This window comes from Antennarius striatus, chromosome 11 (genome assembly GCF_040054535.1).
Source record: "Antennarius striatus isolate MH-2024 chromosome 11, ASM4005453v1, whole genome shotgun sequence".
Lineage (NCBI taxonomy): Eukaryota > Metazoa > Chordata > Actinopteri > Lophiiformes > Antennariidae > Antennarius > Antennarius striatus.
Window position 1 is genome coordinate 2,052,031 of NC_090786.1, and position 24,316 is coordinate 2,076,346.

Genomic DNA, 24,316 nt, shown 5'->3' on the forward strand with positions numbered 1-24,316 from the left:
AACCGGTTTTGGGTCCTTCAGAGAGAGTCATCTGAGAAAAGACACATGCCCTAAACCCTGACCCCTAAACCCTAACCCATTAAACCCTATACCCTAACTCTAGCTGCTGCTTTATTGGCCAGGTATTTTGGAAAAGAGAACTTTGATCTTCATGGGACGCACCCTGTTAAACTAAGGCCAAATAAAATAAATATCAGATGGTAATGCAAGAAAGAAAATCTGCAAACAACAAGGTTCATGATAATAAATGTGTACATAATCAGATAAATAACCAGCAAGTGGCTGCAGGTACATATGAACTTTATCTGGTGCATCTGAGAATCAAAGTTCATTCACATGCAGTCAGTCAGCAGCGGTCCATCGTGTTCCGCCGTGACTCTGCTGAGATTCAGAGAAATTAATATTGATTTTCATTCAAGTTTGCCTTCAGGTTAGTTATTACTTTGCTCTTTCTCATTATCGATCTCTGTGGGTGGGGGTGGGGGTGTCTGCGTTACCCCAAGATAAAGTTCGACCTCATTCTCAGCATTTCTGTTTTTGCTGTTGGAGCCAACAGAAGAATGAAGGCTTACCTGCTGCTGCTGCTCATCCTGCCTTTCTTCTGTTCAGGTAAAAATATCCAAACTGCGCCTCTATACGACTCAAGAGCATTCTTTAAAAAGGCTGTAGATGCTTCAGCGGATCAGAGGTCACTCTGCATAAAGTTCATGCAAACCTGGGAATAAAAGTTTAATGAATTCATCCAGCGGTGAGAAATTAGAGCGGTTTTTCTCCTTAACTTTAAATAAAAATAAAAGTATTCTGAGATGAAGTTTGAAATTTGAAAACGGGTTAGAGTGACCACTCTGGACCAAACGATTTTCAACTGCAAGGTTTTGATGTGGTTTAATATCCCCAGGGGTTAAATGGGCATGCTATACCCTAAACCGTCCTTTTTGGGCAATTCAGGGTATTTTACCCTAAAATGGGGTCATTCACTTAACCAAAAGTTAAACAGTTTCAAACAGAGATGTGTGTGTTAAGTAAACTTGATTCTTGCAAAAGTTCTTTGCTATAATTTGTGCGCCGTGGTTCCAAACATATCTAACCTTTGCAAACTTCTTTGTTAGTTTTCTTTGTAAAAAAGTGAAAATTAACAAATATCCTAGTTTGTAATGAAAACGTAGTCTTAACATGCAGAGAAACATGAACAATGCAAAAATGAAAAATAAAGGAATGCTACTGTGCAAAACAGCCCTAACTGGGAATATCGGTGGCGTTTCGTTCCTGTTTTGCAAGTTACAGGAACTTTTGAGCAAATTCAAACAAACTTGTCTCAAACGATTTTGCTGCATCTTCTCATACAGCACCAGGAATATGAAATAAATGCTTGTTTTATTGTGTAGTCCACCTAAGTGCTCACAGGTGTATTTGTTTGCAGCGGATCCACATAACATCCAGTGTATTTTTGATGACCGCGTGTATGAAAAGATAACGATAACCTGTTCTGGGGTGGAGCAACAGGCCTGCTACACCAAAAGTAAGTCTTCTACATGCGTGGACAGGGAGACTTCAGAGTACTTCATGTGGAACTGTTTAGTAACTATGCATCTTACTGTTGCCATGGTAACTTATGCTGCATACGTCAAAATTGGGGCTTGTGCTATTAATCATGAACACACTCCAGGTTAATGTTGAGTGGTGGTCTGTGTTTTAAAACATGACAATAAGACAGGATGTTAATGACACATATGGAAATGTGTGTGTTGCCTGTACCTACATATGTACATGATTAGTCGAGTGGAAGAATAATTTCAGGGTAAAGGGTTGATTATATTATAATTGTAATTTATTGCATCCCACTTTGTCCATCTGTTCCTTCACAAGTCAGGTTTCTCATGTAAAAGTTAATTTTCCTGCCCTGATTTGCATTCTAGTTTATTAACATATCTTATGTTCTATTCATCTGTCTGCATTGTGGGCAGGTCCTTAACAGTGATTGGTTCTTATATGCATGTCCTGTTTGTCCTGCAGCCAATGGCGAGAAAGGCTGCACCACTCTGAACCACTGCTCTGCAGATAGCTGGAACTGCTGCCAACAGAACCTCTGTAACCAATAAACCGCTTACGTCGATGACATCACTAAACCACGTGATGTGAAATACCCAGAATGCATTGTAATGTTTGAGCTTTTCCACAACCGTGGAATTAAAGAAACTAATTAAAGAAATGTTCAAATCTTATCTGAACCTTGCAGTCTGAGAGCATCACCATGACGACTGGAAATCAGTTTTCAATACATTTATTCAAATTTTTTTTGTTGAAATCTTCAGTACAGTCTGTCATCTGACAGGAATGCATGAGAAAAGACACGATTGGCTCAAAACAGTCACATGATCATCATTACGAATATTAATGTTACTGATCGATGAAAAAGAAAAAAAAAGTAAATCCAGAATCTCCCACATGACCCCCCCCCACACGCCATCAAAACCCCGCCCCTTCCATGACCCCGCCCCTCCCTGACTGTCCAGTAGAGTCCTGGACTCTGGTCGAGCCCTCCAGAGACAAGTGTAGAAAAAAAACAACGTAAAAAACATGAAAACCCCGCCCCCCAGGCTGATAGGCCCCACCCCCTTACAGGTGCCACCCCCTGGAGTGACATCAGGACATTCAGCGAACACTGGATAGAAATGGTCCAGAAGACACAAAAACAAACATTAGCGAGTCAAGAGCGACCAACCAATCAGAGGAGAGGAGTTCCCGTTGACCCGGTTAGCTGGGTGGCGGCCAGAGATGTTCGAACAGACTGAACCCGACTCCGCGTCACCGTTGGGTTCTACCCAACAGGAAGTCAACGTCCGGTTTCCTCTCATTAGCAATTTAACACTCAATTCAAATAGTATCTGAACCATCGACGCCATCCCATAATAGTTTGTAGTCCTAATGTACGTTCAGTTCTTCTTTGTGCCTTTCTTTGACCTCTTATCGATCATTCTATTCCGCTGCAGGATCTAGACAAATTATACTTCCTGCATATTTCACATTAAAAGCCATCCATAGACCATCCCCTCACTGGAGGGCTTTTATTTTGAAATGTCTTTCAGGAGTGTAAATTTTTTTGGCAGTTACACACAAATAAAGCAAAGTTGATATTTAAGGTTACAGTCTTTAGCGCTCAACGAGTCCTTCAGTCTAGAATTACATTTATCCAATTGTCATTCACAGAATTACAATTACTTAAAATCAGATTAAATGCTTTTTTTTTTAACGTAACTTTGCTTTGCTATGCTCTCATTGGTCAGGAGACCTGAAACACCTACAACTCATGTCCCCATCATTCAGCTCACTCAGAGGTCTCAGGTGCTTGAGGTGTTTTGGCACATTACTGAAGGAACATTTCATTTAAACTCCACACACACACACACACACATACTTGTACTTCTAGACTTGTGAGGACCCGACATGAATAAATGTTCCATGCTCCCGGTACAATCGTCACAATGAGAACATTCCACTATCATAATAGATTACGTGTTTTCTCCGTTACATGTACTGGATTAGCCGTTAGCAGCTTCTGCTAACAAATGTTAACACTTAGAAAAAAAATTATAATCATTTTTTCTGACTTGATTTCTGGACGTTTGTTGTGAATGAGACCAGAGGTAATGATTGGATCAGCAAGTTATATAAAGATGAGTTTCACATTTATCTCCGTTACGTCTTTTAAAAACCGTCACAGTTACGCATCTAAACAAACAGCGACCCTGAATAGTAAACCTTTCGATGTTCCCACATGTGAAACCCTGCCTGGTCCTCACAAGAACAGCTGTACCAGAACAGACGCTCCCTCACACACTCTCCCCATCCGTCTGTGAGGGCAGGGTGAGGGGGGGCAGCCCCTCGTCGCTGGGCGTGGCGGTGTCATCGCTGGGATCCAGGCTGTCCTTCAGACTCATTGTACTGTCTGAGGGGGGCGGGGTTGCTTCCGAGCAGGGCGGAGTCAACTCGAGGATTGGCGAGGTGGATTCGGTCGGGGGTGGAGTATCCAGGGATGTCTCCTGGGTTCCATTGGCTGTCGGCGGAGGAGCAGACTCTTGTGTGGGCAGGGCTTTGGAGAGAATGGGCGGTGCAGAGGTGGGGGCGGGGTCTGGCTGCTGGGAGGTGGAGTTAGAGGGGGGGCCGTCAGTGAACGACAGCGAGGTTTTCTCAACCAGACGCCACTGCATGATGCTGGTGTCCTTTCCCCCCGTGGAAATCAGGTGACTGTCTCTGTGCAGGAAGCTGACGTTGGTGACATGACTGCTGTGAGCGCTGTACTTGTGGCTGGGAGCCTATAGACAGATTATTGATTGATCAATACAGTCTTAAACATCACACTGATGCAACCGCTGTTGAAATCATTGGTTCTGTGTGTGTGTGTGTGTGTGTGTGTGTGTATGTGCTTCACCTTTGGAGTGGAACATGGGTAGGCGAACAGGTGAACCTTACAGAAGTCATCCGCGAGAGCGATCACCTTCCGGTTGTGAGATCTGATCAGAGCGTTGATGTCTGTCCCATCTGAACCCTCAGGCCACACGCCTGACACACACACACACACACACGTTCACATACTTTTGGACAGGGAGGGTATGTCACACGAGACACAGGTGTTCAGCTGTGCTCACCGAACACGTGGTATCCCAGGACACAGGTGTACGTCGCCCAGTCGATGTCTTTACAGTCTGAACGGTTCCTGATCAGTTTACAGCCATTTGGGACGTCCCCTGAAAGACGAGTAGCAGTACCTCTGTACTCCAGTAGTACTACCTGAGTACTCCTAGTACTACTACTGCAGTACGGTCATTCGTACTCACAGTAGAGGATCTCGTAGTCTCCCGAGTTGGACATGATGAAGTTGTTGTCAGGTGACCAGTCCAGGTGAGTGATGTAGCTGGAATGTCCCTGTGGGAACACTCAGGTGAGTCATGGGGACACCTGGACGTCCACGGCCTTCGATTGGTTAATAAACACCTTTAAACACTTACTGTACACTTCCCATAGCGGCTGTACTTGCGTCCTTTCTCGGAGACGGTATACAGGTAGATGAAGTTATCGTGAGAGCCGACAGCCAACAGACTGCCGTCTGCGCGCACACACATACACACACAGTAAGTCATTGCTTTCATTTCCCCAATGACATTGCCATGGAAACACAATCACAAGCCCCACCCACCCACTGAGAAGCGCATCACAGACAACTGTTCGTTCCCGTCGGTGTGGATCCCAACCAGGTCCGTGGTTTCGGCGTCCAGAACGTACCACCTGTGACAGGAGGGACCAGCAGGACATGGGTGAGACAGGCGGACCAATCAGACACGTCCAAAAAATCTAATGACCAATACTGACTTTCCAGAGTGTGTTCCTATGGCGACCACGGTTCCACTTGGATGGAAGTCTGCACAGTGTCCATGTTCCTGTGGGGGGGAGGGGCAGAGCTGTGATTTCCTACCGCTGATCTGCCTGCAAATTTTTTTATCACAAACGATTCAGGCACCTTAGCCAATCACAGCTGGCCTGTGACGTTGCAATTTGCATAATGCGCCCAAAGATATGTTGATAGAATTGTTGGGCGGACTTGAGGTTTGTTGTTCTCGATTTTTTACTTGGTCAGTAACGGGTTCGGGAAAAATACATTTGCAACCTGTCATGAATGAACCAATCAGCTGCCAGCCTCACCTCCAGCATGCGGCTCCAGTGCAGACTGTGATCCACCGAGTTCCAGATGCAGACCAGCCGGTCCTGGGCGCAGGTCAGGAACATGTCCCTGGACGGGTGGGACGCCAGACCCCACAGCTCGTCTGTGTGACCCTGAACACATCACAGTGGAAGCGCCATCACCTGACAGAGCCTCAAGTTATGACATCGCGATGATGTCACCAGTCTCACCTGGACCTCGACCAGGAAGCCGTCGTTGAAGGTTCCCCTAAGGATGAAGTTACGAGACGTTCCCACCAGAAACTCGTTCCCCTTCCCCTCAGACAGAGCTCTGATGGTTCCATACTGATCTGGTACCTGTGGGCGAAGAACGTCATGTGACTCGTGTATGTGAGCTAATAAGCGATCAGACTTATTGATCTGCGTCATTGTGACCTCAATGTCGTGGTCGGCTCTCAGTTCGTGGTCCCACAGGATGATTTTCCTGTCTTTTCCTCCTCCGGTCAACAGAGTGCCGCTCCTCATCTCACACATGCAGAACACGCTGCCTTCATGACCTTTGACCTGACGACTGATCTGAAATGCTACACACACACACACAGGGGATCAGCCACATCTTTCCTCTGAAGTAGCTCAACATTTATTTCTAGATGCAGTTCTGCTGGTGGCCAGAAGGGGGCAGGAGATCACGACCATGGATTTGCACTTTCTTGTACTACCGTCAGCTTTTTCCTTTGGTCCTGTGATCTTTCTGACCAATCAGATCTCTTACACATACATCAGACCTCATGGGGCATTGATGAAGACCCCTGAAGTGAACTGACTCCCCTCCTCACCTCTGGGTCCCTTCCCTGGGGTGTCGGCGGAACTCCTGGTCCAGACCAGCAGGATTCCCCCGGAGTCTCCAGTCAGGATGTCCCCGTTACTCAGGAAGGCCAGACACTGGACGAACTTTGGCTTCTCATATTTCTGGAACAGAGAAGAGTAGCAGGTGAGTTTTGTTTTTACCGTCTTTAGGCGGTTAACATGTTAACATCCCTGAAGACCGAACTGGATCATCTGGACTTTGTTTGAAGATGACTCAACATGAAAAATTTAATTGTCTACTTACGCCAAAGATTCCCTGTTTCCGAGCTAACGAGGTCCCGGTCCAGGTCCAGAAGAAAATGTGGGATTTTCCACAGGTGACGATTGTGTGTGGGTCTGTGGGGTGAAACTCCACGGCCAGGACCACCTCATTGGTGGTCTGAAACCAGTCGACACCAGACAAAGACCAATCAAAACCCGGTTCATATCAACCAAAAGCATTCAGAACTCAAATAATTTCTCACAAGTTCAACAGTAAGTAGTTCTGACAGCCTACGATTGTGATCCAGAGTGACCCCTCACCTTGATTTCAGCGATCTTGGACTTCTTCTGCCAATCCCAAACTGTCAACATGTGATCGTTACAGTCGTCAATAACGCTCAGGTGGTGACCGGAGTCCTGGAGGACAGACGGACAGGTGAGACGGGTTACATCTGATCCGACACGGGTACTGGTTCTGACTGGACACCATCAATCCACCTATCGTTGTCATGACAACCCCAGCTGACACTCACGGCTTTAGAGAACGCCAGGCAGCCGACGCCTCTCTCAAAGGTTCCCAACCCGATGACCTGGAGCGTCGACAGACTGACGCTGTCCCAGATGCGAACGTGAGGCTGCACCGCCTGAAAGCGCGAACGCAGGAGTTAGCATTCCTGACTCCACCTGTTACATATATTAGCATTAGCATCACAGTTCTGATTTTGTTTGCTAAGCTCGATATATACCCGTCCGTCTTTGTCCACTCCTGCGATCTGTCCGGTCGCGATACGGATCTTGTCGGGATGGATGGTCAAACTGATGGAGACACAAAGGTGTGGTCACGCACCCGTCTCCTCAGACTGGCTAAAACGTGTGTGAATCGTTCCTCACCACTTCACACAGTCGGTGTGTCCAAGGTAATGTCGCTGAGTCCGCTCCTCGTAGTTAAACAAGACGACGACGGAGGCGATGAAGTAAACCACCTCCCCAGTGGGCAGGAGGTAAACGTTCGCCCTGCAGTCTCTACCGCGGTAACCGTACCTGCAGGAAGTCAAGGGAACTCCGGAAAGATTTGGACATCCTGTCAACCGTGTTGTCGTACGCAGACGACACGCCAGTGTCTGTGGGGTATAGGCAGGGTTCGGGTTCAAAAAAACACCTGTTCCAAAAAGGAAGGCTAATTCTAATCAGTCAAAACTAGCTACCAGTCAAGTTAACCATCAGGCTAAGCCTCGACTGTTGTTGTTGAACCCAAAATCCCTGGAAGAAATAAAGGAATAAAATACTGTACCTTCCACACAACAAGGCACATCTGATTATAAGGCGCACCTTCAATGAAAGGCTTATTTTAAGACTGTTTTCATATATAAGGCACATTGCATTATAAGGCGCATAGAATAGGAATTATTGCAGTGGCTGTGGTTGCATTATGCATCCACTAGATGGAGCTGCTAATCAATATTGATCCATATGTATCGGATTATAAGGCCCACTGTAAGTTTTTGAGAAAATTGAGTGAGCCTTAAAGTGCGGAAAATACGGTATTTTAACCAGAATTTTACTAAAATATTACTTTATTCTGTTTTTGTGGAGCAGCCCATAACTTTTATTTAAAATGTTAGAATGTAGTTAATTTATTCTCTTTAACGTCCTTCTTGTAAAGGATACACCCACTCCAGCTTGAGTCTTTCTGAAGGAAGCTCGGTTCGGATCTCGTCGTAGTTTTCTACATTTGAAGGGATGAACATGGTGATGGGTCGACCGCGCATGAACATCTTCAGGTTCCCCTCTGGAACAAAGAACAGAGATTTAGAAACAAACACAAACAACTGAACAGGGACATACGAGACGACTGACGCGTCGACGTCCAACAAGTGTTTCAAACTGGACCCAGAAACAAAACTGTACTCAGACGGGTGAGGGGAGGGTGAGGAACAGGTGAGGCACAGGTGAGGGAGACAAGCTGCCGTGCAGGTGAACCAAGTGACAGGTTTGCTGTGTCATCGTTCACCTCCATTAAATCGCATTTGAAATGCCTCTGATTGGTCTTATCAGACCTGTCCACCAAAGCGATTGACCAATGGAGGTAAAGGAAGAGCTGGGGGCGGAGCCAACAAGGGCAGAGAGAGCAGAGCTTACGTAACGCCAAGAGAGAGGAGAGAGGCGATTGGTCCAAAGCGGGAATTAAGTGGTAAGTGGTGCCAATTCAGATGCTAATAGCATGTTGTTAGCATGTTGCTATCCTGCTCGTTTGCTCAGGCGAGTCATCGGGACTTACCAGCTAGGCTGTTTTTCTCTCGAGTGGACATTTTTGCTGGTTTGAGACACAAACAAAGTCACTAAATAACAATAAACAACACAACAACTCAAAACAAACAAAACACAACAACAAATACATAAACAACACAAATCTAAAAACAATAATAACACAACAGCTAAGGTGTGAACAAAAATATTCTAATGGAGTTGGCGATTGGGTCAGGAGAGTGGAGGGGCTTCATTTTTTTTAAACAATTAAAAAAAAATTTAATTAAAATTTTACAGTATTTCTTCACACCTGAAGAAGACTTCTTCACCACACTGTTTAAAAAAAATAACACAAACATTTGCTTACCTTGACTGACCACCGTGTCTTTATGTCTGAAAACACAAGGACAAAAAAAAATTAAATTCAGGGATCAATAAATCAATCAATATTCCAACTGATCCTGTCCATCAGAAGTGTTGAGAACGTCGTGAGCGATGAAGAGCACCGACCTCTCGGAGTTCTTCACCATCTTGGCCAGCAGTTTGGACGTGGACGCCGCCTTCACTAGCTTGTTCCTGCTGTCGTCCGAACCGTCCCAGGTGCTGCTCTGGGAACGCTCCATCCCAGAGGAGCGCTTCACGCTGGGGCCCCTGGACACAAAGGGGACCCGGGGTCACAGGAGGAAGATGAGGAGGAGGAGGAGGAAGAGGAAGTCACTACAAGTCACTGACGTTCGTCTCCATTAAAATGTTTCTAGGGTCTCGGATCCAAACTGGGATTGGGTCCGTACTGAGACGCCTTTGTCTCAGGACCCAACATGGAACCGATCTGGATTTGGTTTTGACTCCAGATCAGGAAAGCAAGTGTAAACCAGATCAGAACTACTGGACAGATCAGAATGAGAAACCATCGTCCAACCGGAACCGATGGTTCTCCAGAGTCTGAATGTTTGAGGAGACGGTCAGTGACTCCGAGTGGAACCAGGACGAGGTTTGTTAGACGCTAAAGCCACTAAAGACATCAAAGCCAGAAGCTAGAGGAGGCCTGCTGGAGGATGAAGAGGACAGGAGTTTAGTCGTTTTAATAAAACACACAGCCGAGAAGAACCAGGAGTCAGGAAAGATCTAGAGGAGGTGGGACCCCTGGCGGTCTGGGTTCTCCTGGAGGAGATCCTCAGGGCGGAGGCAGGAAAAGAGAATGTTAGTAGAACCAAACACGCAAGGCGACACCAAAGCTACAGAGGATCTCCTCAGGGTCTCCATGATGGAACCTTCAGGGGCTCCAGGAGGCCTCAAAGGCGGGGTTAGTGATGTCAGAGCAAAAGAAGTCAAGCGAGACACGCCCAACAGATCAACAAACTGGAACCTTTTTGGAGGGGCGTGGCCTTTACTGGTGTCGGCGGACTGGGGCGGTCTCTGGGGGGTGTCGGGGGTTTGAGGGATCTGGGGGGAGGACGGGGAGGGAGTGGCGTCCTTCGGGGGAGGATCGGGCTCCTCATGCTCCTGGATCTCCTGCATCAGAGACCGCTGGCTGCCGGTTTCCTTCTTCCTGTCTGCTCCACTGTGGACAAAACCAGGAGCGTGAGCGACCAATCAAAACCAGTGGTTCTACTGGGCGGGTTCTAATGGGTTCTACTGGTCCATCAGGGACTGACCTCCCGTTACAGTTGCACAGAAAATGTTTCTATTTATTTTTAGACACTACAACCATTTATGCTCTCGCGGGCCACATAAAATGATGTGGAGAGCCACATTTGGTCCCCGGGCCATGAGTTTGACACGTGTGACCTAGAGGGACCAGGAGACACTGACTCTACTGGTTCTACGTCCCCAGATGGACTCTAAGTGAAGAGACGGCCACGTCAGGACGACGGAAATCTAAGATCTGAGGACAACCGGCAAGGTGAGGAAAAACCATGAATGACACAATCAGAGTGTGTGTGTGTGTGTGTTCACCTCTTGGCAGCCGACGACACGGTTTCCTTCCTGGTGACGGAGGTGGAGTCTCTCTTTCGTCCGGACGACCCTCCGTTGGAGATGCAGGACATGGAGTAGGCTTCACGTAGGACCGCCCCACCTGCAGGGGGCGGCACACACCGTTACAGACGCATTTTATCGGAACACGTTACCGGATTAACGGACGCCGGTTCTTACCTTTCCCTCCCGGTTGCTTCTTGGCGGAGGAGGCGGCGGAGACTTCGGAGGCGGCCAGGCGGCGCAGGACGTCGGCGAGCGCCGCCTTCATCACCGTCAGCTCGTCTTCCTGCTGCTGAACGCGGAGCTCCAACGCCGACAGGCGGTCGTGGACGTCCGAGACGCTGGCGCCAGACATGCTGTCGTCTGTTGAGACGACAGACTGTCAATGACCACCTTCAGCCAATCAGAAGGCCCCCGAATCAGAGAAACAGGAAGCTGTTGGTCGGCAGCTGTGGTTGGTTGGAGGAATCTGATGTTCGCGATTTAAATGTTCAGCAAAACAAAAGGAAAAAATGTTTGGTCCTGCAGACGCAGCATGTTTCTGCCTGTCTGACACACACACACACACACACACACACACACACACACACACACACACACACACACACACACACACACACACACACACACCATAATCGAGTTCAGCTGACTGACAACAGGGAGGAACGCCACATATTTTTGTTTTGGTGGTTTGTTTGTCTGTAATAGTGAAGAAATTAAATTGTGTTCTGCAGCTTTAAGGAGGTTCTGGTGACCAAAACCAGAAGCTAATGCTAATGCTAACGCTAGGAAACTGCACCCTAGAAATTTTTAAAAAATGGTTTAAATACCTCTCGAACAAATCTCACCGTCGTCTAGCCGTAAACTAGCTCTTTTCAGTACAGAACAATAAGTTCTACCCACCACCGCTGCTATTGGACGAAAACCAGGAAATCAAACGTTAGATTTCACTCACAAACTGCGAGTCGCTGTAATGAAGAAATTAAGGGCACTTGCAATACGAAAAAAACAAAAAACACGACAAACAAAAAAACCTCCCACCCAACCTGAACAAAGCTGCCAGTAGCTCCTCCCCTTTTAGGGAAGCAAGCTCCGCCCTGATCAACATCCCAGCGCCACCTCGTGGACAGGGTGAAGATCAGAACGGATGGAGTCTATTTGACATGAGCGATGCTAACCGGTTAGCTACCTGTCCAGGTGTGTCCAGAGTCTGTGGACAGTTCCAGGTGTAAATAACTCTGGGGGGGTTCTGCTGGAGCCCAGTCGGCCCAAACGGATCCATTTGGACCGAACCATTCATTTTAAACCGAACCAGAACCCATCATGGAATCTTTATTTTTAGCCCAATTATTGGTTGATTTACCAAGTTATTGATTATGGATCAGTGTATCTGGGGGTCTTTATTGGTCTCCATCAGATCTGGATCTCCTCCGTGATGCTGGTTGGATTTTGTGGCCCGGCATCCGCCGGAGGGGCGGTGCATCACTTTTTAGATAAATACAGCAGTGACACGTGTAAAGCCGCCAGACCCGCGCGCGGCTCGCGCCGCACCGACGGCCGGATGGGGGTGGGGGGCCCTCCGTGTGCGGGCCGCGGCGGGACTCACCCAAACTGCCGGCGAAGCCGTCCATTTTCCGGGGGAAAAGCGTGCGTCCGGGCCGGAGGCCTGCGGGAGGTTGAGCGCACACTGCGGGCCTCCGTCCGGGTTTTTCCACCGCAGCGGGGGGAGGAACAGCCGCGCACCGTCGGGTCGACACACACCGCACTCCCCGCCGTGTCCCGCCCCGAACGTGAGACGAAAGATCCGCCGCTTTTTTTTTTTTTGTTCCTGCGGGCAGGAGAAAGACGCCGCTGCCCGGAGGGTCCGACGGCCGAAGGAGACGAGAGAAGCCGCGGAAGACGTTCACACGACGGACCGACGCTCCTGCGCGCTTCCGACTCCACCTCCTCTGGAAGCGCGCGCTTCCCGGAGGAGGTGGTTCAGGTTTCGGTCGTCTGGTTTGCTTCTGGCCGTTGAGCTGAAGCCCTGCCCCCCAGCGGCCAAAGAGCGTCATTACAGCTCTTGTCCGCGTTGCTGTGTCAATAAAGTTTACGGGGAAACTTTATTTCAGCTAAAATGAGATTTATTGTATTCATGTAATTTTTATTCATTTAGCTTTCGGTAAAATTAAATGTAAATAAATTCTACAAATTTATGTTTATTCATAAAATTAAATATACTAAAGTTTGATGTCTTATAAGTATATAAAATAAGTATGTGTATAAAAATGTTAAAAAATGTTAAAAATTGTTTACTTTATATTTATAAAATTACATTTATAATTTCAAAAATTTAATTTTTTTTATCTATAAAATTTACTTAATAAAGTTCATGTATATATTTGCTCAAAAACGGATATGTGCTATATTCCATTTAATTCCTTCAAAACAATTGGACATTTGGTTTTATGTCACATCCTCATATTTACATAAATAAAACAAAAGAAACCAAATCATCACCTGTAATTTACAGGCTTCATCAAATAATTTTTAAAAATGTTCTTATCATTCAACCAATTAAAACAAAATTCTAGCCTTTTATTGAGAAAATTAGAAAATATCTTTATTTCTATTCCATTGAATAGAAGCACAATATAAAACAATCCCTTCAAAGTAAGAAATAAATCAGTCAAAATAAAAACAGATCAAGCCACATATCAAACAGAACATTTAAATGACCGAAACATTGTGAAACTTGTCTTGAAACATTTCAGCGCGTCGGTGACATTCTTCTGATTGGATGTAACCTGGGTGACATCACTTGCTCGGCCGTCTTTGATTGGCTCAGGTGGATTCAGACTTTTCATTCTTGTCCTGATAGAAAACATAAATGAAGGACGAGTCCGAACCAATCAACAACCAATCAATAACCAATCAGTTTGTCCAGTGCATTGAGTCGAGTATTTTTTAAATATTCTATGGGACATTCCTAAACCATATCTTCTAACTTGAAGTTTATAACAAAACCATCAGATCCATCCCTCCAGAGTTGGCTCTGGATTCAGGTCCTTTTGTGGATCTGGTGGAGTAAACAAACATGATGATGATGATGGAGGCACTCAACAGTGAACAATAATTGAAGGCAACGTGGTCCAGAAACATCTGACAACAACAAGGAGGAAGAACCCAAGATGGAGGACGACAAGGCACTGAAGAGTCCAGGTCCAGGAGGCTCTACCCCGCCAAAAAGGCAAAGTTGGCCCTCTCAATGTCGGAGATCAGCTTCCTGCTTAGGGTCATCCCCACCATCTGTTCAGATAAAGGCTTGTGAGTGTGGAGCACTGGGACCAGCTCAAGCCCCTCCCCTCAGAGTGGGCTGCCGTGATCCACCAATGAGAGGGGAGAAAGAAGGGCGGGGCATGGCTGGCATACAAGTAAAGACACTTCCACCTCAGAGGCACCAGATGGGGCCAGAAAAACGTTCCGGCCCGGTGACGGTTTGAAGTCAAGACAGTATATTTTACATCGTAATTGTAATGAAAATGATTACAAATAAATAACATTTTTGGTACCATTACGAATCAGAACTGCAAAAGTTTTGTTACCTGCAGCACAGAGATGACGGCGAAGACGATGGTCACCGTGATGATGTTCCCAGGCAGCCATTCCTCCATCGCAATGACGCAACCTTTGAGATAGATGTGCTCGCCCCACTCTCTCTGGAAGAAAGCAGTGAAACCAGTGACCCCCCAGCTCATCTGTACCTGTAGGACATGCCCACCTGTCCCAACAGGAAGCTAACTATAGAGAAAAGGAAATGCTTTCACCATTGGTCTGTTCCTGGTGTCGTATCCACACTGAGTGTTCACCACAGTGTCCTGAACACACACACAGAGGAATCACTTGTTAATATTCAGGTGTGTGATCGATTGGTGCGATCGATCGGCGATCAACTCACAGCCGGATCCTGGATGCAGCAGGAGAACGGAACGCCGCACCTCTCCCTGCTGAGGTGAGTGTCGTTGCAGCTGAAGTAGACGTTCAGGTCCCAGTCATTCGGTCCCTCAGCTCCGCAGCAGTAGTTCTGATGTGAACAGATGGTACTGGTCCAGCAGGTTTTACAGAACAGACTTCCTGTTCATCTAATGGTGAACTTATTGTCATGGTTTCCGTGTGAAAACAGAGGCTCGGGCGTTACCATCTTCTGCAGAGAGTCGATCAAGTTCTGCAGGTCGATGTCGTCTCTGTAGGCTCGGATGTTCGCCAGGAACAAACTTTTGATCCACTCTCTGAGTTGACCCTGGAAAACAAAGGCCAGGACCACCACCACCAGCTCCAGGGTGAAGATGCAGCCGATCACACCGGAAAACTGAGCAGAAAAAAACAAGACAAGGATCTTCGCGACGTCCACAAAACACGATTTATTATAAAAAGTTTTGATTTTTAACGTACAAATTTCAGCAGACAGATGTTTTCTCTCAGCGCTCCGACACAACCAGCAAAGCCCAAGGTGAAGGTGAGACCGCCCACCACCAGGACCAACCAGACGGGGTCAAACCCATGCATCCGGGTCACCTGGGTCAGGTCCATGAGGATTCCCTGCAAAGTGGACCCGTTCAGAACCGGTACTGAAGCTAACATGAACTCATAGTGCGTTTATTCACCTTTTCGCTCCACGCCCACAAACCAGCGGCAATCAAGGCGACGCCGGCCAGCTGAAAACACACCAGCGTTTAGTCAGAGCCCGGGGACAGACGTGCACCGCTCACATCGCATCAAACCAACAGAAACGTGACGCCCAAGAAGACCAGAGCGTTCCAGTCGTGTTTGACAAATATCGACCCCACAAGCTTCCACACTCACCAACAAAACATGAGAAAGCAAATACACACGTAGAAAACTCTTCTTGTGAGGGCCGTAGATGATCCCAGGTGTAGGTGTGCGTGCTCGTTACTCACCCAGAAGATGACGTTGTAGCTGAACATCAGGTATTTGTAGCAGCAGTTGACCTCGGCGTTCTCGTATCGGTAATAATACATCTGTTAGCACACGCTAATGTTAGAGCTCCAGTCACACACACTGTATAGTTAATATTCAACACTGTTACACACACACACACACACACACACACGTGTGTGTGTATTTGTTCCATATAGATCAGCATACACCTTTTATTCTTGTAATGTCAGCCTCATTCTTTACATCTTCTGAATGTCTATTTTTTATTTGCACTCTGGTCGTTAAACTTTTTAAAAATCTAATATGTTTAATTCTGATCTAACAGAATTACCCAAAAGATGAATAAAGTTTTATTTTTATATCTGTTGTAGTTAGTCCACGTGAACAGATTTTATTTATAACACCAGAATAGAACTCACTTCCGTTTTGTGTGACTTTCTGTTCACAGCTAACAGGAAACAGTCCAAGCTAAAGCTACATGTAAACACTGGTTTGTTTCAATAGAGAAGCTAATGCTAACATCGTCCTGTAATACATAAAAGCTCACGCTAAATTAATGCTAACACTAACAGCGTCCTATCTATATAGAAAAGCTCATGCTAACAGTACAAAGTGTTTAACGAGAATTTAATGCTAACAGGAAGCAGCATCCTATCTATACACAGAGGCTAATGCTAACACTATAGTATTTTAAATAGAAGTTGATGCTAACAGTAAGCAGCATCCTATGTAGAAAAGCTAACGCTAATATTATAAAGTGTTTTCAATCAGAGACATTGATGCTAACAGTGAGCTGAACGGTGTTGAGCCACACAAGCTAATGCTACGTTGCTAATCAACCTGCCTCACCTCAGCGGAGTCTTCCTCAGACAAGCTCAACTCTGTTAACGGTCTTCTTTCGGCAGCAGACGCAGCGCTTCTTCTTCGGTGGTGTCAGTTGTATTCAGACGCTGTAAAAGCTGCCGCCTCCTACTGGACAATAAAGGCAGTGCAGCCAAAAAACTGCCAAACTGGTTTCTTTCAGTCTTTTTTTTCTTTTGTTCTTTTTAGTTGTTCAAAGTTTTACCAAGATGAAATTTAATTACTTCTCATTTTTGTCAATTGATCTGTTCCGAACAGAAACAGTATTAGAACGTTTCTGGTTTTACGTACCACTCAAAAATTGATGTCCCTGAACCGGTAAGAACAAAAAAATATAGTTTCTGAACTGGTTAATAACATTACTGGTAAGTAAGTAACAACAGAGTTTCAAAGCCTCAAAGTTTCAAAGCACAGTGAAAAATAATCATCCTAACCCTCAACATAGCAAAATAAATCAGTGTAACACAGAATATAACAAATACGCCAACATAAATGCATGACGGAATGTAAATGTATTGAATATAATCACATAAACAAATACAGAGAGAAATGAGATGGCATTTGAGTCCCATAATACACACAAACACACAACAAAAATCAGGACACATCAGCACCTTTTTTACTCAGTCTGGAATCAATCCTGAAAATATTAGATTTTTTTTGGAAACTTCATTTGTTTAGACTGTGTTCAGAGTGAACGACCGTTATCTAGAACACCAACAGGAAGCCACAATGGGTTTTACGGATGCTGTGTTGTTTCCTGACTTCCTGTCTCCGGGGAAGCGTCCCTGCCTTACTTCCTGTCCGACCAGGAAATATCCTGTTTACTTTCTGATTAATACCCAACAAAACTTACCTCAGAATCTGGGTTCCCGTCTCTCACTACCATGAACACATTATTTACGTTAGAAGCCGTCCCCACCTGTTAAAAGACAGGTTCCTGCCGTCGACTCCCAAACGCTACACGAGAGCTTTAAAGGGTTAAAAAAAAAGAGAAAACTTTGAAAAAATGTTAAAAATGCAAACAAACAGGTTAAATGGCTTCCTGTCTCGTCTATCTGGTATATGTTTAGTGTTTAAGCAGCAGTAGAGTAAAACCTCATGAGGCGGGACTGGAACCAATAACCTGATGCGTGTGGTTTGAATTCGTGCTGCGTGATGCGAGTCACTTCCTGTCTGTCCACACTGGAGCATGTGACACCGATTAGCTTAGCAGCTAACCGTCCCATCCCGCTGCGTTCCAGCATCAACGTCCCGTTTTCAGCTGATGGTTCGATTCCCTCCTTCCTCACGTCTCGGCGCGTCCAGAAAGTCTCGCCTCCAAAGACGGCACAAACGTCAAAAAAATCACGGTCTGTTTTTTTCTGGAAGATTCCAGACAGGAGGAGGTTTTCCATTTCGATGCGTTGGTGAAAATACGTCCTCGTCACCATCAGGAGGTCATCGGGTCGAGGCCCCCCTCCCCCGACGCCACTTCCTTCACTTGTGATTTGATTTCCTCTTGTCGTCGTCGTACAGAAGAGCCTGAGGACGAAAAAACCAATGAGTCATCGACAAAACGTTGAGCCGGTTCCCGGTTGGGTGTTTGGTCGCCCCACCCCACCCCCCAGGGATACTCACGATGCTCTCCAGCACGCGGACGTGTCTGGGGCTGCCGAGGTCGTCCAGAGTCTCTGCTGACGGTCTGTTGAGGGTTTCAGGCAGCAGGAGGCCGAGACCGCCGGCGGAGAGACCGCTGAGGCAGAAGACGGTGAACGGCATGGAGGCGTGAAGCGTCCTCTGGAGGGAACGACACGTCAACGTGTATCCATCCGCCAACATAGTAGAACTATAGTAAAACCACAGTACAACCTCCAGATACGAGTAAATCCGTTCCGTGACGGAACTCATATGTCAAACATTCCAAAAAACCATTTCACTCCGTGTAAAAAAGCCTAAAACCCCCTAAATTATTAACAATAAAAAATCTTATCAACCAGTCTCGCTGATGTTGTATCCACCCACCAGTAGTGTCCTGACACTCGACTAGTATCTTAGATTTTCACACGTATGTCAAACAAATATATGGACAGAGTGACGCCTCGTTTCTCGAGGAACTACTTTATCTGTGAAACACCCTGAATGGAACACAGAGCGACGGTCTTACCATTGACGGAATAAACGGAGCGAGGATTCCTCCAACTCTACACGACATGGCACAAGCTCCCAAACCGGCGTTCCTGACAACCAAAACTTCCTGTTAGAACATGTGAAACACGCGTGTTCATCCACCCGCGTTGCTCACACGTTCTTCACCTGATGACTGTCGGGTAGAGCTCGGCCGTGTACACGTAGATGATGTTGAACGCCGCGCTGACCATCAGCTTCCCCAGGAGCGCCAACGACGTCACGTCCACCAGCCTCCCTGCAGGCACAGATAACATGACGTAACCCCGCCCACAGCTGGAGCCACGCCCACTTTGAATGACATGTGACGCGCTGGGAGGAAGGGCGTCACCTGGGTTCTCAGAGATGAACATGGTGCAGAGGCAGGCGGAGCCGGCCAGACACAGGAAGCCGGACAAGCTCTTCCTCCTGCCGGCCCTGGACACACACACACACACACACACGCACATTAATTTCTTATCCTGTTGGTGTATCATTGATTTAAATCACTAATAAAGTTTTGCTGCAGTGCATCATGGGTAAATGCCACCGAGACACACTGCTTTCTGCTTAACACAATCATGATGGATCATTTCAGCATTTTTCAGTCATTTATCACACACACACACACACGTGCACACACACACACACACACACACACACACACACACACACACAACACACACACACCATTGCTTGCTGATGAAGTACATGCAGATGGGGTAGGCGGGCAGCTCCACCAGACCAGACATGGAGATGTTCACGTATCGGTTCCCAGACGTGGCCCCGGAGCCCAGAGTCAGGCCGTAGTACACCAGGCTGCAGGCGTACCTGAGACACACACACAGGTCAAAGGTCAGCAGGCAGGGCTGGAATGGCCGCTTCAGGCCATAGGCCGTACAGTCGGTGTCGTCCGGTGGGCGGGGACTCACCAAACGTACATGAGGACCATGGTCCTGATGCGGAGCACCGGGTGGATGGCCAGCTGCAGGACCCCCATGTCCTTGTTGTCCGTCCCCCCAAGTTTAGCGGCGCGGACGCGCTGCAGCATCAGGCTGTTGGCGGGGCTGCCGTTCCTCCGGGCCATGAAGCGTAGAACCTTTAAAGGCCACACGATGGTTAGCGTTTAGCCGCTGAGGCTGTCGGTCAACATTGTGTTCATGCCAAGTGTGTCCACACCCGTCTATCAGGTTTGTACCGCTACGCTAGTCCGGTGTTAGCTAGGTCAACGTGAAGCAGTGACGTGTGAAAGGAGCTAACGACACGGAACAGACAAGCTCAAACCTACCGTGACACAGGAAGAAAGAACTCACCTCCTCAGCTTTCTCTGTTTGACCCTGAGCGTAGAGCCAACGAGGAGACTCTGGAAGAGATCTGGAGGGCAGAGGACAGGAGATCCATAATCAATATTATCAATACGCATTGCAGTCTTTCTATCATTTTAGCTGCTAGCGCTGGTTAGCCATACATCTTTCTCTTGTTGTCTCTGCCTCTGACTACCTCCCATCTGGACTTGCTTGAGGTTTTTCCCTGTTCAAGTCAGTTTTCTATTACCTATCTTTATAGGTGATTGCTTGTCTGTTGGATAAAGACTCATTCTGGACCTTCTTGAGGTCTCATCCTGTTCAAGTCAGTTTTTATTCACTATCTTTGTAGGTGATTGCTGTCTGTAGAATAAAGAGTCATTCTGGACCTGCTTAACTTTTGTCACTGTTAAAGTCAGTTTTTTCATGAACTGTCTTTGTGAGTAATGGTTGGTCTGTAGGATAACATTGTTTGGACCTACTTGAGGTTTCTCTCTGTTCACATTTAAACTATCTTTGTAGGTGATTACTGGTCTGTAGGACAGAGATTCGTGCTAGACCTGCTCTTCGTAACGACAACTGACTTGACATTTGCGCGATCTGTTGAAAAACGGTTCTTTCACTTTGCTGCTTTCGCTGCAGGAACAGAAATTCTTCTAAGAATCAAGCAGCAGACTTCTCTTTTATCATCTCTGAAAATTGTACTCACAAAGACAACAGGAAGATCAAGACACCAGGTGTGTTAGCCGCCATGGCTAAACTCCTCCATGGCTGGACGAAGTAACCCAAAACGCCCACCAGGGCAATGCCAATCGCAAAAGTGACGCTGTTCAAGGTTCCTGAGGAAGAAAACTCCATCAGGGAAAGGAAAATGACTCGGTCAAGAACAAAGTCATGTGTCCCGTCTGTCGGGTACCACCGGATGGGTTCAGCGGGTTCTCACCGGTCATTGCCCAATAGGGTTTGCCCACAAACTCCTGAGTGAGGACGAAGCAGACGAGGCCGATGCCTCCGTTCATCAACCCCACCAGAAAGCGAGACAACGCAAACACCTCGAAGGACGGCGAAACGGCGGTGATGTAACCAAAAACCACCCCGAAAAATAGACCTGGAGCGACAGGAAGAAAAACATGAAACCAGACCTGCCTCCAATAATTTAAGTCTCGTAGTCCAAGAAGAAGAAATAGAAAAAATTTTGTCACTTTTTCTGGGCACTAAAAATAAATAATATATTATTCTAACAACAACACAAAGAGCCTTCTGGGGGCGACTAGGCTATCTGGGCAACTGTTTCGTCAAATGAAATAAAATAGACCTGCAGCTGAATTGATATTTAATCGTGTCATTCTTTTAAATACAATTCTTTTTAAATGTTTGCAGGTTCTAATGTCTTGAATTTTAAAACCGACAACAATTTTTAGATTTCTAAAGGTGCCAACACTTTCGTGACATCATCCTGGTGGAACTTTGGACATTTAAGTTCTACGGATACAGTTAAAAGTAGCTGATCCAGAGTCTCGTATTAGACTTCTACCCTCTATGTTACTTCAACAACACAACAGGTGGATGAATCCTAGATGCAGACAAAATTAACAAAGCAATGACGCTTAATTGCTCTACTTATGTACAGTATATGACAACAGAAGCATTGTCAGGAACTTTGGACTGTTGTCCGTAACCAAAAAGACTCTTTAGCATTGTAATTTTGAGAACCATGCAAAGCCATTACTACATCAAGTCCCCTTGAAGGAAAAGGGATCCAGTTAAACCTACTCCAGGGGTAGAATACTCATCTCGGTTGACAAACGCTACCATGGCGTATAAACTGGGGGGGCAATTACCCATTTATTCAAACAAATTGTCAACCGCGCCCAATGTGAAGGCTTTACTGAAAGGTCTTGATGACTTCTTGAAGAACACCAGTGCCGGTTCTAGTCCAACACGGTTTGTCTCACCTGTCAGGTAGACCGGTCTTCTGCCGATCTTGTCCGAGAGCGGCCCGAAGACCATGTTCCCGATCAGAAGCCCGGCAAAGAACAGCGACCCGGCCAGACTGACCTTGTAGGCCTGGTTCTTGACGAGGAACCACTAAGCAAACGGGAACAGAGACGCACAAATGTTGCTCACAGTCATCTTGAGGTATTTTGGGCAAAACGACGTCAGGTCGCCTCACTTCGGTGACTATCGTGTCCATGTCCTCGGTGAAGGTGACATGTTGGACGAGCTCCTGCTGACTCAACGGGACGTCATCCTTCTGGTCGATACGGTACTCGGGGGTAGAACCAACCAGAACGATCAGCATGGACTGACAGGCCATGTACACCTGGAAGAGATGGATTCCCAAGACAATGGCGCCACATTTCAGAGAGAAACCACCTGAAGCTGACCTGAAACTAGAGAATGGGACCGGCAACAAAAGACTGGCAACAAAAAGAAGTGCGCGATGACAGAGTGAGAATGGGTTCTAATGCGAGTTGAAGGAAGTTCCTCTCATAAAGAAGAGTATTTCTGAGTTGAAGTCCTATTTCTCGATGTGAGGAAATAAAGAAGTTGGAGTCAACTGCAAAGTAAATATTGTAAATTTCCGCACAGAATTGTGCGCACGCTCAATTGAACCTTGAAGCGTACACCGACATAACCCAACGGCGTGCAGGTTAGCACGAATATGAAATAGAGCAAACAGAACAATTAGAAGATAAAACCACGACAGAAAATAATCGGCAACACAACACAAACGCAAGCCATCCGATCACGCCGCTTCACGTTTGAAAGAAGACACGCCAGCTGACCTTTAGACTTGCGGTAGGCGACCTGATTGATTGATGTGGGTAAAGGGAACAGCAGGAGTTTATCTGAGATGCAATAAAAAGACGAATCATCCAAACAAAACCAGAAACAGGTAGATATTTATCCTCAGGCTGTTGTTAGAACAGATCAGGCCTGTCTGTCAAATTTTAGGACGTTTAAAGGCAGCATATACACGAAGAAACAAAACGGGGTATGTGGTATGAAACCAGATTGTCGCGTTCCAGCAGAAAAAAAATTCCAGCTGCATTGAAACCACTTTCTCTACCAGTTTGGACAGAAATGGGAGTTTAATTTTTGGTCTTAAGTTAACAAAACCCTCAAGTCCAGATTTGTCTTGTGTAATCGGAGCTGGAACACAACCTCAGAACCACAGAACCAGGAGGAGGGACGGAAAAGATCAGAAACTACAATGAATTGAGGAATTAAAGTTGAAATAAAGATTGCAAAAATAAATTTAAATTATTTAAATTCTCTCCACTTGAATTAATTTAAGTATGATGGAAACTTTTTTGCTGCATTGTGCAGAAAAAAACCCCCCAAAATGACGCTTTTATTGAACTTCATTTACAGATGGTCACATTTTAGATTACATCTAATGTCGGGGATAATTTAGAGAAAGTAGAATCTTAATTTAAACATTTTACAACTATTTCGGCTGATGTCATCAATTCGGCATAAATCTGAAATATCGATGAGTTGGAATTATGGAATTAATTGTAAAAAAAAATAAAAAATATCGCCACGTCTTCAAACTCACGTCGATGTGTTTGAAGTTGATTTAAACTTCAGATCAGATCAGCCAATATAAGCGGATCGATTATTATCGATAACCAGTTGCTCATATGGGATCAAACCAAAAGCTTCTTAATATTCTGGGGTCCTGAGTTCGAATCCGACACCAGAACCTGGTCCGAACGTCACCTCCAGGTAACGAACTAACTTGTGGGTAAACCCCGAACCGAACCCACGTTACAGCCCGACATCACCGGAGAGCCACGTAGCGCCACGGGATGGGTGGTTCCGGTGACGCGGCTCGGTTCTCCGGCATCAACGGAACCACCGACAACACCGACCTGGGTCAGAACCAGCACCGCCACCGTCCGCCTCTGGTAGGACCCGAACTGGCCGACGACCTGGAACGCTTCCTCCAGATCCATCCCGGACGGCGCGGCGGTCTGCTAGCAGCTCCCCCCTCTCCCCCGCTGGAGAGGCAGCGCGAGCGGAGAGTCATCCGCGCGTACTTCCGGCTTCGCTTCCCGCCCCTGGCGCGAGCTTCTTCCTGAAACGCGATT

At 46.5% G+C, this 24,316-nt stretch overlaps 3 protein-coding genes and 1 long non-coding RNA gene across 6 annotated transcripts; 1 reads left to right on the forward strand and 3 right to left on the reverse strand.

Annotated features, from left to right (window-relative positions):
* Positions 1-412: 412 nt before the first annotated feature.
* On the forward strand, positions 413-2,222 carry LOC137603527 (uncharacterized). 2 transcript variants are annotated; one of them, XR_011037293.1, is made up of 4 exons: positions 413-430; positions 527-609; positions 1,421-1,519; positions 2,014-2,222. It is a non-coding gene; the product is annotated as an uncharacterized lncRNA (long non-coding RNA). The 2 variants fall into 2 exon arrangements; XR_011037292.1 differs by lacking the exon at positions 413-430 and having other exon boundaries at positions 509-609.
* Positions 2,223-2,265: 43 nt separating this feature from the next.
* Positions 2,266-13,094, reverse strand: LOC137603526 (echinoderm microtubule-associated protein-like 4). Its single transcript, XM_068327078.1, has 24 exons — positions 12,575-13,094; positions 11,146-11,331; positions 10,948-11,068; positions 10,358-10,552; positions 9,502-9,642; positions 9,359-9,384; positions 9,023-9,058; positions 8,413-8,533; positions 7,636-7,785; positions 7,491-7,560; positions 7,278-7,388; positions 7,066-7,161; positions 6,788-6,922; positions 6,513-6,645; positions 6,112-6,260; positions 5,908-6,033; positions 5,698-5,829; positions 5,368-5,435; positions 5,195-5,283; positions 5,007-5,104; positions 4,836-4,923; positions 4,647-4,745; positions 4,430-4,560; positions 2,266-4,313 (listed from the first exon to the last, which is right to left on the reverse strand). The coding sequence occupies exons 1-24, from the start codon at positions 13,020-13,022 to the stop codon at positions 3,831-3,833; spliced, it is 3,432 nt and encodes a 1,143-aa protein (XP_068183179.1). The 5' UTR covers positions 13,023-13,094; the 3' UTR covers positions 2,266-3,830.
* A 279-nt stretch (positions 13,095-13,373) lies between these two features.
* Positions 13,374-16,826, reverse strand: tspan14 (tetraspanin 14). Of its 2 annotated transcripts, none has more exons than XM_068327205.1 (9): positions 16,756-16,826; positions 15,906-15,986; positions 15,612-15,662; positions 15,400-15,546; positions 15,146-15,316; positions 14,906-15,031; positions 14,775-14,825; positions 14,553-14,666; positions 13,374-13,821 (listed from the first exon to the last, which is right to left on the reverse strand). In XM_068327205.1, exons 2-9 carry the CDS (start codon positions 15,984-15,986, stop codon positions 13,792-13,794), a joined length of 771 nt encoding a protein of 256 aa, XP_068183306.1. In that variant the 5' UTR covers positions 16,756-16,826; the 3' UTR covers positions 13,374-13,791. The 2 variants fall into 2 exon arrangements, with proteins under 2 accessions (XP_068183306.1, XP_068183305.1); XM_068327204.1 differs by having other exon boundaries at positions 13,375-14,256; positions 16,756-16,825.
* A 434-nt stretch (positions 16,827-17,260) lies between these two features.
* slc22a15 (solute carrier family 22 member 15) lies at positions 17,261-24,258 on the reverse strand. Its single transcript, XM_068327123.1, has 13 exons — positions 24,098-24,258; positions 22,390-22,539; positions 22,172-22,304; positions 21,160-21,324; positions 20,926-21,055; positions 20,226-20,286; positions 19,845-20,011; positions 19,603-19,743; positions 19,265-19,350; positions 19,063-19,171; positions 18,914-18,986; positions 18,388-18,546; positions 17,261-18,291 (listed from the first exon to the last, which is right to left on the reverse strand). The coding sequence occupies exons 1-13, from the start codon at positions 24,179-24,181 to the stop codon at positions 18,247-18,249; spliced, it is 1,503 nt and encodes a 500-aa protein (XP_068183224.1). The 5' UTR covers positions 24,182-24,258; the 3' UTR covers positions 17,261-18,246.
* Positions 24,259-24,316: the final 58 nt, after the last annotated feature.

Excerpts from the sequence above, each read along its gene's own strand:
- LOC137603526 (XM_068327078.1), bottom strand. The coding sequence starts at position 13,022 with ATGACGCTCTTTGGCCGCTGGGGGGCAGGGCTTCAGCTCAACGGCCAG. Across the intron at positions 4,924-5,006 it reads GCCGCTATGGGAAGTGTACA|GGACATTCCAGCTACATCAC; the intron begins GTAAGTGTTTAA and ends GTGTTCCCACAG. Across the intron at positions 4,314-4,429 it reads ACCCATGTTCCACTCCAAAG|GCTCCCAGCCACAAGTACAG; the intron begins GTGAAGCACATA and ends ATCTGTCTATAG.
- tspan14 (XM_068327204.1), bottom strand. The coding sequence starts at position 15,986 with ATGTATTATTACCGATACGAGAACGCCGAGGTCAACTGCTGCTACAAA. Across the intron at positions 15,547-15,611 it reads TGTGGGCGTGGAGCGAAAAG|GGAATCCTCATGGACCTGAC; the intron begins GTGAATAAACGC and ends TCCACTTTGCAG. Across the intron at positions 15,032-15,145 it reads TCGACTCTCTGCAGAAGATG|AACTACTGCTGCGGAGCTGA; the intron begins GTAACGCCCGAG and ends TGTTCACATCAG.
- slc22a15 (XM_068327123.1), bottom strand. The coding sequence starts at position 24,181 with ATGGATCTGGAGGAAGCGTTCCAGGTCGTCGGCCAGTTCGGGTCCTAC. Across the intron at positions 20,287-20,925 it reads TTGATCTTCCTGTTGTCTTT|ATCTCTTCCAGAGTCTCCTC; the intron begins GTGAGTACAATT and ends TCTGCCCTCCAG. Across the intron at positions 19,351-19,602 it reads TACTTCATCAGCAAGCAATG|GGCCGGCAGGAGGAAGAGCT; the intron begins GTGTGTGTGTGT and ends GTGTGTGTCCAG.